The 14,490-nt window shown below is 36.1% G+C and overlaps 1 protein-coding gene across 2 annotated transcripts in view; it reads right to left on the reverse strand.

Moving 5' to 3' along the window:
• Positions 1-14,490, reverse strand: part of Spink5 (serine peptidase inhibitor Kazal type 5) — a 62,030-nt gene that overhangs the window by 25,959 nt on the left and 21,581 nt on the right. For both annotated transcript variants that reach the window (XM_034518396.2, XM_034518394.2), the window contains exons 9-16: positions 13,274-13,401; positions 11,820-11,907; positions 10,224-10,351; positions 8,959-9,037; positions 7,458-7,585; positions 6,820-6,868; positions 2,981-3,108; positions 927-1,014 (exon numbers count right to left, since the gene is read on the reverse strand). In XM_034518396.2, the coding sequence (XP_034374287.1) occupies positions 927-1,014; positions 2,981-3,108; positions 6,820-6,868; positions 7,458-7,585; positions 8,959-9,037; positions 10,224-10,351; positions 11,820-11,907; positions 13,274-13,401 (816 nt within the window). The remainder of the gene's footprint in view (positions 1-926; positions 1,015-2,980; positions 3,109-6,819; positions 6,869-7,457; positions 7,586-8,958; positions 9,038-10,223; positions 10,352-11,819; positions 11,908-13,273; positions 13,402-14,490) is intronic.

Below are 14,490 nucleotides of genomic sequence, written 5' to 3' on the forward strand. Positions count from 1 at the left end.
CTTGCTCCCTTTGAAAACTGTGATGTGTTGCAAGAAAATAGCACTGACAAAGTGATGTTAGATATCAGCTTTAGCCAATATTCTGTGACAGGCTTAAGGAGCACATTATTTGGAACATAAGATTGCTGCTATTACAATGATTAGAAAATATTTGCCTTAAACATTATTTTGATGTAGCAACTGTAAGAGACAAAGGAATAATATCTTAGTGTTTTAGATGGTATAGGAGTTTGTTGTATGCAAAATAATAGAAATTTTTGATTCCTAGCTTTCTGATAAGCATGTCTTTGTATGCCTGTAACTCTCATATTGGAAGAAGTGGGTAGGCCAATCCCCAGAATTTTCTGTCCAGCAAGCCTACCTAGCTGAAAGGGAAAGCTCCAGGACAGCAAAAGACCCTGTCAAAGAGCAGTGGGCATGGAAGTGATAACCCTCCTACTTGGTCTCCACTTCCCTATACAGGAGATGCACAACCTCACATTCATATGAATGCAACACACACACACACACACACATACACACACACACACACACACACACACACACACACACACAAGCACCCACTCAAACATACATACATAGAGAGAGACAGAGAGAGACAGAGACAGAGAGAGAGAGAGAGAGCTACCACCACCACCACCACCACCACCACCACTACCACCACCACTACCACATTCACAAAGGAAAGCTTCCAAATAAGGAAACTCTAGAAAAGGAGTATATGAAAGCCTGAGGTCCAGTTTGCAGAACATCAGAAACTGAAATAAGGACATAAATGCAATAAGGAAGACAGACAATTTGTTAGACATGTGGAATGTAATATATGTTTCCATTTGGCAAAATCATTAAGAATGTTGAGACTGGAGATTTGGTCCAGAAGACTGAAGACTGTGCGTGTGTATGGCCTGATGACCTGAAGCAGATACCTGTACTGCTTCTCTCTTCGCCTTTCCAGCCTCAGCCTTCTCCTTCTCCCCTTTGTCATCTTTTTTCTTCTCTTCCTCTTCTAGTAGACTGTAATAGAAGACACAAACTAAGTTCAACTCTGCAATTATTCTGATATGTTTCCAGAAGAAAAAGAGTGTTCTCCAACCAAATTTCAGAAGTCTCCTGGACACCGCATGAGAAAGATGGCTTAGCAGGTAGACTTTTTTTATGCAATCCTGATGATAAGTCCCTAGAGCACATGAAGAAAGAAGAGAAATAACTCCAGAAAGTTGTCCTTTTAGCTCTGTATGTGCACTGTGGCACACACACACACACACACACACACACACACACACACACACACAAAGATGATGATGATGATGATGATGATGATGATGATGATGATGATGATGATAAAAATAAATATATAAAAGTTTTCAGGAAAAATGATTTGTTCTAATAGGCATGAGTATTTTGGACAATATGAAAAGAAAGCTGTCTATATTACACTTCTCAAAAACTAATAACAATGGCAAAAGGACACATTTTTTATCAGTGTGTAAGACCTTCTGCTGATATTTTTATTGATCACTGGCTTCAATCTATAAAAAGCCATAAATACTTTGACTTTTTTCTAACTCATAGAACATTTCCCTCACAGGGAACTATGATATCATTAATGATAACAAAGACTAATAAGTCAGATATGGAGGCATCATAATATAAACAATCTTTCACTTTAAAACAGCAAATCAAATATTTTAAGAGTTCATTATATTACAATTCAAATTTTAGTTGCAGCCATGATAGAGGGCCCAGTAAGATTCAACAGTGAGCTTTATGATGTCTTTCACAAGCTGAATATTCTAGGTTTTGCTTTGTTTTGATTTTTGTTTTGCTGTTATTTTTAGACAATATCTTTCCATGTAACCTAGGCTGGCTTCAACTCATGGTTTTTCTTCTTTAGCCTCCAGAGTGCTGAGATTCAAAGGAGCACAAGTAAGTCTGTCTGCCCTATTTGTTGTAGTTTTCTACTGACATATCATGTGTCAAAACTCATTATTAACATCCACTATATCTGATGATCAACATCAGTGAAAACAAATGAGACACAACTGTTATTTCATGAATGTTAGGCAATTCCTTATTCTACTGATCTACTTACTCTCAGTCTCTCTTGTTAAGGGCTTTTAGGCATATACTTAAGGATGGATCAATCTGTGAAGGCTGAGATAATAAAAAACTTTGTGTTTTACATAAATATACTTTGAAGACAAGGTGAGCAGAATAATGAAGCACAAGAATTCTAGGCCCATAATTTGAATATAATCTTTCACCATTTATTTTGAGGTGACTCACAGGAGGATATTAGCTTTATAATCAATTCAAAAGGTAGCACCTGAATCTTCGTGGGTTAGAATTACAATTGCTGTATAAAAGTAGAATAGGACACCTTCTATATTATTCCACATAAAAGAACTCTAGCAACAGGTTGAGCCACAGCACTTGGCAAAAGAAAGTCCTATAAGGTCTAGAGTAGCTTGACAGACAGTTCAGGAGCTTGTTTGTCTCTTAGGGGCATTACTCTTCACCAAGGCACTTCACTGGTAAGAGCAGGCATAGCCCCAAAAGGTTAGTCCACTTACTGGTCAGGTATTGAAACAATTCTGATATACCAGCCTCACTGTTCTCAACACATTTTAAAACCTATATCTGAATATATTTACAGAATCACAGGCTATCAGGGGTGAGATAGAGAGGTCAAAAAAAGCACCTGATCCAATTTGAGACTTGTTCTTTTTTTTTTGTTGAAGATTAAGACAGTCAAATATTATAAACATTCAGTGCTGAGTCCAGCCACTTGACATAATTAGAAGGCAGAAGGATAAGTGAATAGAAAACAGTGCCATTTTATTAGAAAATATTTCTTAATGTTATGTCCATCTGCTTTTAAGATCTTTCTAGTATACAATCCATGGTGCACTTGGAAATCTCAAACCCAGGCAAGAATAATGGTACATGATTAGGTGGAGATATGAGGGTGAATACTCACAACACACTTGCACACATTGCACACTTGTTTGAATGTGTTTTTCCATCTGGCCCAACAACTGGGTCATTTTCTCTGGTGCACATGAGCACTCCATTCTTTGCTTGGTTCCGGAACTCACTGCACATTTCCTAGAAGATAAAAAAAATCGCAAAGCAGTTAAATAGAATAGAACTAGAGAATATCAACCTTAGTGAGGTAATCCTGGCCCCAAAGGACATGCATGGGATTTACTCACTGGTAAGTGGATATTAGCCAAAAGGTACAAAATACCCATGGTACAACTCACAGACTGTAAGAAGTTTAACAAGAAGGAAGTTCCAAGTGAGGATCCTTCAATCCCACTTAGAAGGGGGAACAAAATAATCATGGGATGCAGAGTGAGGAAGTGACCTTGGTGAGAGAAAAGAGGTGGAAGGAAAAAGGATGCCAAGATCAGGTATGGGGGACAGGAGAGAAGCCCAGGGGTCCAGGAGAATGAATGGAAATATGTAGCTGTTGGAGGTAGAGTACAGGGAGAACCTCTAGAAAGTCCCAGAGATCTGGGATGGGAGAGGCTCTTAGAACTCAGTGTGGATGTCCTTACTGGAAATACCCAACAGTGGAGAGATGGAACCTGATAAGACCACTTCCAGTAGGTCTGGCAGGGCCCCCAGTGGAGGGATGGAGTCACTAACCCACCTTTAAAATTTTGACCTAGAATTGTTTCAATCAAAAGAAATTCAGGGACAACAATGGAGCAAAGACTGAAGGAAAGGCCATTCAGTGACTGGCCCAACCTCTGATCTATCCCATAGGCAGTCATCAAAACCCTGACACTATAACTGATGTTATGTTGTTCTTGCAGATAGGAGCCTAGCATAGCAGTCCTGAGAGGTTCTACCAGTAGCTGACTGAGACAGATGCAGATACATACAGCCAACCATTGGCCTGAGCTCAGAGGCCCCTATGGAAGAGTTATAGGAAGGATTGAAGGAGCTGACATGGGGTGGCAACACCATAGGAAGACCAACAGTGTCAAATGACTTAGATCCCTGGGAACCTAAGAGACTGAGCCACCAATCAATGAGCATACATGGGCTGGTCTGTGGTGCCAGTACCTATGGAGCAGAGCACTGTCTTGTTTGGCCTCAGTGGGAGAGGTTGAGCCTAATCCTACTGAGAATTGACACCCAAGGGAAGGAGGATGTCCGGGGTGGGGTGAGTGTGTGTAGATGGTGGATCACCCTCTCAGAGGCAAAAGGGAGGGTGATGGAGTGAAGAACTCTGAGGGAACAACATTCGGAATGTAAATTAATAAAATCATTAATTAAAAAAGCACTTTTTTCATTTCCTGTATCTTTTATTACTATGAGTAATAAATAATGTTTAATGATTGTGAAACTCTTAGAGAGAAATAATATTGCAATCAATCACTAAGAACAAAGTGCTTATCAAGAGCTCATACTCATGCTTTAGTCTAAAGATAACTAAAACCAGCTGAGTAAATGATGGGAGAAGAAAAATTATACTGAGTGAGGTAATTTGGGGCCTGAAAGACAAATGCTGTACATTCTTTCTCATATTTGGACCATAGCTTCAAATACTATATATATATATATATATATATATATATATATATATATATATATATATATGAGATTAAGTTGTATCAAAGAAGAAACCAGGTAAAGAGAAAGGGGCCTTTGGCCGGAGTACACATTGAGGGAAGGAGGCAGTAGATTGTAGGTAAAGCAAAAATAGAGTGGTTGAATACTGAATGTTAAAGTGCTTTATCTAGAAAGGGCACAGGTGTATATGGGAAATCAGGGAATGAGGGAGAGCTAAACCCAAGGGAAGCTGTGTGAAAACCATATATAAACCTACTACCTCACAACCCAATTAAGCATACATTTGGAGGAATAGTAGAATACATACAATAAGACAGGAGAGGGTGGATTATCTGGTGTTAATTAAGCATGCTTGTGGGCTGGGGATGAGGTTGGTGAGAGGGTTCAATAGGTAGATTAAATATGGCTAAATGTGGGAAAGCATCATGGAAACCCAACTGTGAGTAAGCTAATTTCAAAATATAACATTTTATAAAAAATAATAATTGAAACAGAATTACCTTGCATGAATAGACAATTTTGTTTCCATTATTAAGTAAAAACATGCAGTAACAAAGCATGGGACACCTCTCTTTGAGTTACTGCTAGGAGGGGGGGTGGCAGAAATGTCCAAATTAATGCAGGCTATTGCCATTACTCTTAGCTAACTATACGTTTTTAAAGAAGAAAAAGAATTTGGGATAGTCTTCACATTTGTAGCAGTATACTATGCTGAGGATGTTTATAATTGGGCTTTAGAATAAAGGAGAACATTTTGGTAGATACTAATGAATACATGTGCACTTTTGTTCCAGCGTGAGTTGCAGCATGTAAAAATCTATGGAAGATCGCTGGGGAAGGAATTCAGTGAGCCTCAACAACAAGCTTTCCCACAGGTACTGAGGTTACTGCTGAGCTATCTTTTGTGTTCAGTATTCTGAGTAAGAAAAGGAAAAATCATTCCAGATGAAAAATAATTAGTGTTTGTATAAAAAGGAAAGAACAAGTCTGACAGCTGGAGATTTTGACATATCTTCAGGAAGGGATCTTCATCTGGATATGGAACATGTGAATGTGAACCAAAGCAACACAATCAGAGAAGAGAGAAAGAGTGTATCCAGAGTGACAGGACTTGATCTAATTAAATACAATGTAGAGCCAAATTTTCAGACCTAAATTACTAATAAAAGATACTTCCAGCTAACAAAACAGTTATTTTAGAATGAATTCATTTAAAGATAAACATTTAAACTATACAACTTTCCCCAAATAATGATTAAGTTCATAATTCAGGGATGTTAGAAATATATACTACGTCAATCTTGTAAGTGGCTATTGAGTGAAACTAGTCATATATACACAAACAAATTTATCTTTCTATATAATAAAAATATTTTCTATTATATATTATATAATTATAACCATATAATATTGTGGAATATATTATATATCAAAATAACATTAGTAAGTATATAATAAAATATATTTATATTACATATAATATATGTTATATATATGATTATATATTTAAAAATACATAATATTTATAATTATAATGTAGATTATGAATATTATATAATTATGATATGTAATAAAATACTATTTTTATTAAATAGTAAAATTTGAAAAATCAAGAAAGTAGTCTAAGAATGATTATAAAGTCAAAATAAATAATAATGACAACAGGGTACTTCTCCATGACAAACATAATAACACAAATGTATAATATTGTAAACTGTGATGATTGGAATCTTGCCTAGTTCACTTGATGTGCTTTAAAGGTGTAAATGATGTAAATTAATCCTAGTAGACATCACATGTTATGTATCAACAATCTGTGCCTAAAAAAACTATAATGAAATACAAGTGTATGGGAAAAAATTCTTACAGAGAGTAGACCCTCTTACATTTCACTGAATAAGCATCAAAATTTCAACAATCATGAAATAAAACTGGTACTTTGGATGAATGTAATCAGGATCATTTTTACATTAAGAGCTCTCTCATACATACACACTCTCTCCCACTCCTTTTCACTAGCCATTGGTCTTACTTATTTCAGGCTAGTCTTCAACTTCTGTGCTCAAATTAGCCTTCTGAGAAGCTAAACTAGGATGAGTATTAACACAGTTCTGTTTCCTTTCATCAGGCATGAAGTTTAGAAAGCAAACACTTATGTTAGTGGGACAACTAGAACATCATAGCACTGGGGAGCCAAAAAGGTAGGGCATGGGAGCACTGAAAAAAAATTACCTTTGCAGCTTCTCTTTTAACCTTTGCTCTTGCTTTGTCTTCTTGAATACTATGAGAAAAGGGAAAATAAATTATGAAGAAACAAATATTATTGTCTTAGCAAAGATTATTGACCCTCATGGGCTCATCGTTCAATGCTTTGACTCTTTGGTTACCCCAAAGTCCTGCAACATCAAGCTTGTCATTTGTTTTCCTTTTAGATAATGGGTTAGAATGGCTCCATTCTCTCCAGAACATGGTATGAAAGAGGAGCTTTCATACATTCAATTGTACCCCTCATTCAGCATCTCCTGATTCACACTGTTCAACTTCTATCACTCCATGTATAGGCAACCACTTTTCTGTTGTCTACTATAATTTGGATTATTTTAAAACTCCACATGCCCATGACCTCATGTATCACTTCCTTATGTGTGTTGCCTGACGAGTCTCCACTGCTTCTATCATTATTGTAACAATCTGAAAGCTCTCCATTTGTTTTTGCTGTCTTAAACAAGTTAAAGGTGACCTTCAAAGCTGAAAGATTCATAGAAGAATATACATTTTTATTTCCACTTAAAGATAGCCCCCCCTTGCATCTTCCAATGAGTTTCCAAGCCTCAGACCCTTCACAACTCTAGAGGGTCCTGTATACTCACAAGAAAGCCTGACACATGGAGCATGTGTTGCCATGGATTTTCCCATCAGGGCCCCTGACTGGGTCATTCTCTCTGGTGCAATATAGTTGTCCATTCTTCCTGGCCTTGCGAAATCCATCACATATCTTCTGCATGGCCAAAGAGAAAGTTGGAGGTAATGACCACATGATTGGTCAGATCATAAAAGTCAATGAAATGTAGATATTTACTTCTTAATAGTCTCTTTAATTTTAAGATATGTAGTGGCTTACCCTAGGGTAATTCTAAATTTGAAAGAAGCATTAAACATTGTTAAATGATAAAACTGGAAGGGAGGTATGAATATTTAAATAGGGAGGTGAGGATATTTAATACATCCTATAACTGATGAGGTGTGTGTATGTGTGTAGTGTGTGTGTGTGTGTGTGTGTGTATGTGTGACTGTCTCAAGGCACACATCATAGAAGTCAGAGGAAACTTTCAGGAGTTGGTTCTTGCTTTCCTTTTACCTTGTCCAGGCAAGGTCTGTCTTTGATTCTATTGTGGCATCATGGAGTACTACAGGCCATCTGGTCAATGATCTTCCAGGCAATTCTCCTGTCTCCCCATCCCATCTTGTTATAGGAGTGTTGAGATAACAAAGGACCATGTCTACCTTTATTTTTTTTTTTTAAAATGTAGGTTCCAGTGACTGAACTCAAGGTGTAAAGTTTGGTAATCAGTATCTGTTCCTGTGAGTCATATTTTTAGCCCAAAATTGCAGGTTTTAAGCATGACAGCTTTACATAGGTGGTTTCTATATTATCTTAATGGAAGTATAAGGAAAAAGACAGTCTAGAGGAAGCAATAGGAGACTTTTATCATCAAAACAAAAAGTGAAGATAAGATATGCAAGTCTATGGAAATGAACATTGCAATATTTTAGACTTAAAAATTATGCTTTCTGACTTGAGAGAGTCTAAGTAGGTAAAATCAGTTGGCATTGAGCCTGATGACCTGAGTCAGTCCTCATAACCCACATGGTAGAAAGAGAGGCCAACTCTTATATGTTGTCCTCTGACCTCTACCTTTCATATGTGTGTCTAGATAACAGTGCATCTATACATACATAGGCACATGCATGTGTGCACAACATACACACACACAGACACACACACATTCACATGCACACACATGCACACATGTGCTTGCAGAGTAAATGGTAAACTTTCTTTGAAATCATGCTTTTATAAATCTCATTTTTATATAAATCACCTCAAATATTAAGTTTCAATAATCCATAACAAATAGTGTACATGGACAGATTCCACTGGAAAGTGGTTTACAAAGACTAAAACTTTTTTTGTTGAAAGTAATGTTTTTTCACTTTCTGTTGTTTGTCTCTTAACAGGAAGAATGAATCAGTTTCATACAATGTTCATTTCAATGTCATTCCAGACTGAAGGGTTAGGACTTTTTGCTAGGCTCTTGCAGATGTGTTCAGTTACAGTGACAGAGTTAAGGGTGTGTGTATCCCACTCACTGCATATGTTTCTGACTTTTCAGACCCTCGTCGGTTTCTGGTTCCAGCTTCAGCCTTCTTTTCTTCAGCTTCTGTTTTGCTGAATAAATAAAATAAAATAAAATAAAATAAAATAAAATAAAATAAAATAAAATAAAAGTATTCTACGGATTTAAATACATTGCTCATCCATCTCTTCTCTTCTTCATTTCCAGCCTGGGGATGAAGGATTTTCCCCTTTATCACTATGGAAAACTGCTTCCAAATATGCTATCATCCTACAATATCTTCAGACTTCTCACATCAAAAGAAAGATGCCAGTAGTTCCTCTGTAAACTTGCTTTGTATTAATTATCTTGTCTCTTGTGGTGAGAAAATGATGGCCAAAGAACTGTCAAACTGGAATCATGGTGACCTCATACCTAGATGATGACAAAATCTTAAGAAAACACACTGGCACATCTTCTTGATGGTCAGAGAAGATGAAAGGCAGAGGTGCTTCAGCCAAGATCAGAGTTCACCAATGCCTCTGTCTGCATTTCTAGTCTGTCTTCTATATCATGTACCCTTTGCTTTAATTTACACCTAAATATAGTGCTCATATGTGTCTGTTTTACCTAAAAAACCAAAGTGACACAGATGAGTATGACCTAATGATTCCATACACTGATTAAACTAAAAGCACCCAAATGGGCTTTGCAAAACACATTATATTGTATCTACAGTTAATCAATGATATCATAAGCATAAAGAGTTATGACTGAAACCAAAAAGTTAAATATTTAATATTATAACTATAGCCAAATACTTATTTTGAGTTCAGCAAAATAGTACTACTCATATTATTCTAAATTGCAAGAGAGAAGTAGTAGTAACTCTACCTTTCTAAAAAATAATTACGGCGCATTAAGTAATTTTAAGGTAATCTTATAGGTGTTTATGCCTCCATATGGTATGTTTATTTAACTCAGTTCAAGCCTAGTGCTGGGTTTTAGCCATATTAGAGATGTCTACATGGTTCAAACATGGAACTTCAAATATTTACACAGGTTCATTTCATAACAAGGCTCCAAATTTAAGAAATAGAAAGTCATAGAAAATAAGGCATCTTAAAGCAAGTGCCTAGGAAGCACCCACCCATAGTTCTGTACTACAAGAGTTGTCCCTGTAGCTTACATAGCTGCTTTGCTTATTTTAAGTCAGTTTCCCCAAGGATGAAATAAGCTAGTCCTATATTGTTAGGTGTTAGTTTCTTCTTTCTTGACATCTCCAAACTCCATACTCACAAGAAAGCTTGGCACATGGAGCACAGGTTGCCATGTGTTTTTCCATCTAGACCACGAATAGGATCATTTTCTCTGGTACAAAACAGTGTTCCATTCTTTGCACGATCCTGGAATTCACTACATCTTTTCTGAACAAAGAAAAGGAGGTGTTTTAAATGCAAAATTATGTTCTACAATTGTAATTCTTGGCATTGCATATCAATAAAACTGGGCAAGAGGAATCAAAAGTGAAAAGCAATACCTTAAAGATTTAGTATTATTACAAATATTATAATTCCTTCCTTGTAATGTTCATATGCAATAAGTGTGTTCATACTTATACATATTCAATAAGTATATTCATAGACTGCTAGATGATTTACTTTCCTTTGCTAGACAAGGGAGAAGAATAAATAATTGCCATATAAATATTTAAGGGGTGTGGCTAGACCCGAATTAAATTTTTGCTAGTACAAAGAAAAGAATGATGCAGAAAAGTTCCAAGAATTTTTGTTTAGTTCTGTTCTGAGAATATATTCAGGAAAACCACCTACATTATGCGAACAGTGAAGGAATTTTAGGCTTTATTCTTATAAATCAAGAACACAATAAATCTTTATAATAGTGACTAACAGAATCAATTCTTTGTCACTGACAAGGTCTGTGAAGGATTTTAGTGAATAGAGAACAATTGTAAAAAAATTAATTTGGTTATTAAGAGGGAATGAGGAGGTAAGGAAAGGAGAAAGGAAGGTAGGAAGAGATTATGAATGACAACTGAAAGAACAGTTCAAGTGCATTTAAATGAGAATGTTAGAAGAATATGATGACTAGAATTAAGAGCAAAATAGATGGTGAAAATTAAGCTAAGCAGATTGTTACACAGAAATGGGAGGTATCTTAATGTAAAGGATTACCTTCTAGAACTGTAATTTATGCATCATAAAAGATCAAAAATTACAGGAATCAGATTAAGAGGCATTAATACTGATTAATGGCATTTTTATTGCTGTGATAACACACCATGACCAAAAATATCTTGGGGAACAAAGGATTTATTTTAGCTTGCAACTCTCAGGTTACATGACACCACAGAAGGAAGTAAGGGCAGGGCTTTGCAGCAGGAACCTGGAGGCAGGTACTGAAACAAAGCTTGGAGGAGCACTGCTTACAAGGTAGTCATCATAGCTTGCTCCGACTACTTTCTTATAGTACTGTGAATGACAAGTCAAAGAGTAGCACCATCCACAGAGAGCTAGGCCTCTTCACATCAATCTAGAAGAAACCTCATAGGCTTGCCCATAGCCAATTTGGTGGGCACATTTTCTCAATTGAGGTTCCCTTTCCCCAAATGTCTCTAAGTTGTGTCAAGTTGATTTAAAACTATCTAACACCGACATATTTAAGAATGTGGAATTAATATACTACTGTGACCAAGTTTTTCCCCAATGGAATCAGAAATTTTAGCATTATAATTTAATTCTAAATATAGAACAATAACTATAATCAAAATTTCACCATTGGGAATAATATAAACCAATACTGAAAATGCACTTTGAAATGCTATGCTTGCACACATCTCAGTACATGGAGCTGTATTGTTTAGTTAATTCTCACCTTAATTTCCATTTTAGCTTTAGCCCTTTCTTCAGCATCTCTCTGATTTTTCTCTGCTTTACCTCTTTCTTCTGTAAAACGCTTCATGCTGGAGAAAAAAATAATGAAAAGATTAAATTTTGAATCTTCATGTTGCACAGTATTCATTAGGCACAGATGGAGCATATGTTTTCCTGGTGCCTTTATGGTACCTCATATTTCTAAGACAGCCCTTTCATTTTGCATGCATATGTATCCATGAGTACATTCTTATGTGAATAAATATCTTTCTTTTAAATATCTCATAAAATCAGACTTTTAAAAGGAGACATTCCAGACACTAAATCGAAATAAGCTTTTTATATTGTTGACTTTTCTTTACTGAATAGTTTTCATTCTGTTTTGAAGTATGTAAATATGTGTACACAGGTCCATGAGTTGTTTCACTGTTAGCTTTAAGCTTAAGAAAAGCAGCATCTTCATTCATGTACAGTTTTATGCACTCACTCATCATTCATTTAGTACCTACTTTTTGGGTCAACATTACACTCAACCCAGTAGGACATTAGAAAACCAAACAAGCCTATCCATTATTCTCTTAGTATTTATAGCCTTGGAGACAATAGTAATAGTCAACTAGTGATCATAGAAATAATTATATAATTGACAATTTTGATGATAGTTATTGAAGACCATAACTAACGATTATGAAGATTGATTTTCAACTAGGATGTAGGAGGCTTTTTCCAAGGAGGACAGTCATAACATACAATCTAGAAGAAGAGGGGACATTATCTGTTCCAAATCCAGAGATGCATGCATTAGGACAATGGGTAGTAAAGAGTTTGTGGAATTCTGTTCAATGTGATTGTTTACACTGGTAAGTTCAGAATTTTGGAAGATAAGATTGAAGGTTTGTCACAAGTTTGAAAGTAGTCTGAGCTAGATAATAAGTTCCAGCCTAGCCTCATCCCCAAAGAGCAAACAATAGCAAAACACAAGTTCATAACTCAAAGCATCTGAGAATGTAATGAAGGCTATCTGCTTTGTGTTGTGGGGTCAGCCTTTTTCTATGTCTTATATTACTAGATGATAACATGAATGTAAAGAATCTTTGAAAGACTCCTATCAATATTTCCACAATTAGTTAATTACTAAAGATAATGTCTTTCCACTTATCATTCTGTTCTATGACTACTTCACTAAAAGGTCACAAAGGCACAAAGGCACAAAGGCATTGGACTCACATGTGTTACTGAGGATGTTGTAAGCCTGCCTTCTAACTGGAAAAATAAATTTAGTTTGTACTCAATTTAGTTTATGACACAGACACAAAACATTGACTAGATGGGCTTATGGTTTTAGGAGGACATAAATCTGTTCAGATGCATCACACTGCTAAAAGCGTCCCTGACTATGTCATTCATCCATCAGGCTACTTCCCAGCATCCTCAGTGGACTGAAGGATAGCTCACAATATCTCAGCGCAGAGGGCACACTTGTTCCCATGCATCTTGCCATCAGGGCCACGGATTGGGTCACTTTCCCGGGTACAAAAGAGTCTTCCACTCCTCACTTGGTTTTCAAATTCCTTGCAAAGTTCCTTTGGGAGAACAACAACAAGAACAACCAATTGTCTTTGACATTTTCTGATCTTTAATTCTGGCATTTTTGCATAATAGACTTACAATCACAGAATGACACATCAGGGAATGATGGTAAACATAAGCACTGTCTAATTGAGAATTATCTAAACACCAATTATTTTACCACGTTACTCAGCATCTGGACATCTGTGTACTATAATTGTTGAAGGAAGAGAGCTGAGGAAACAGTAGGGCTTAGCAAGCACTTCCTAAAACTACAAGTAATTCTTCTTATTTTTCAAATACTCAGGGGTGGGGGAAGGTCTGTCATGATATCCCCACATAAACCCAACAGAATGAAAATATTTAACTTGGAGAAATAAGTGTTTTAATGCTATTCAATACAGATCAATTTAAATTCATTTGCAAAGAGACAGGAGCAAAGTAGTATTCAGCCACCATGTGAGCTCTGCTTTTGTTGACTATATCCATTTCAGACTCTGTAGGAGAAAAATCTCAGAGTGAATGTAGCTCCCTTTACCTTGACCTATGTGAACTCTACCTATCTGGAAAGTATACACACACACACACACACACACACACACACATATATATATGTATATATATATGTATATATATACGTACATATATATATATATATATATATATATATATATATATATATATATACACACACGTGTGTGTGTGTGTCAGAAGTGGAGGGAAGATTTGGTGCCAGATTTCTTGATAATTATAATTTTGTTTTAGTCTTTCTGAATGCTAGTATTTGATACAGAATAAACTTTACACATACATACACACACACTATAGACTTGACAACCTTTATATAAACAAACACACAATGTTTTACTGTAGCTTAGTCTATGAAAATGATTGCCAACTGTGTGACCTTAATCTTTCCACTTCTGCCAAGACAGTGAAAGCAGCGGTTGGAGGAGAAGAGCAAGAGTCAGAAGACCTCGGTGACTGCACTGTGGCTCTATTCAATGGATGCCTCACACAATGTTATAGGACAGTGAGACTTTACTCTTTCTTTCTTTCTTTCTTTCTTTCTTTCTTTCTTTCTTTCTTTCTTTCTTTCTTTC

The sequence above is a fragment of the Arvicanthis niloticus genome, chromosome 14, assembly GCF_011762505.2.
Source record: "Arvicanthis niloticus isolate mArvNil1 chromosome 14, mArvNil1.pat.X, whole genome shotgun sequence".
Lineage (NCBI taxonomy): Eukaryota > Metazoa > Chordata > Mammalia > Rodentia > Muridae > Arvicanthis > Arvicanthis niloticus.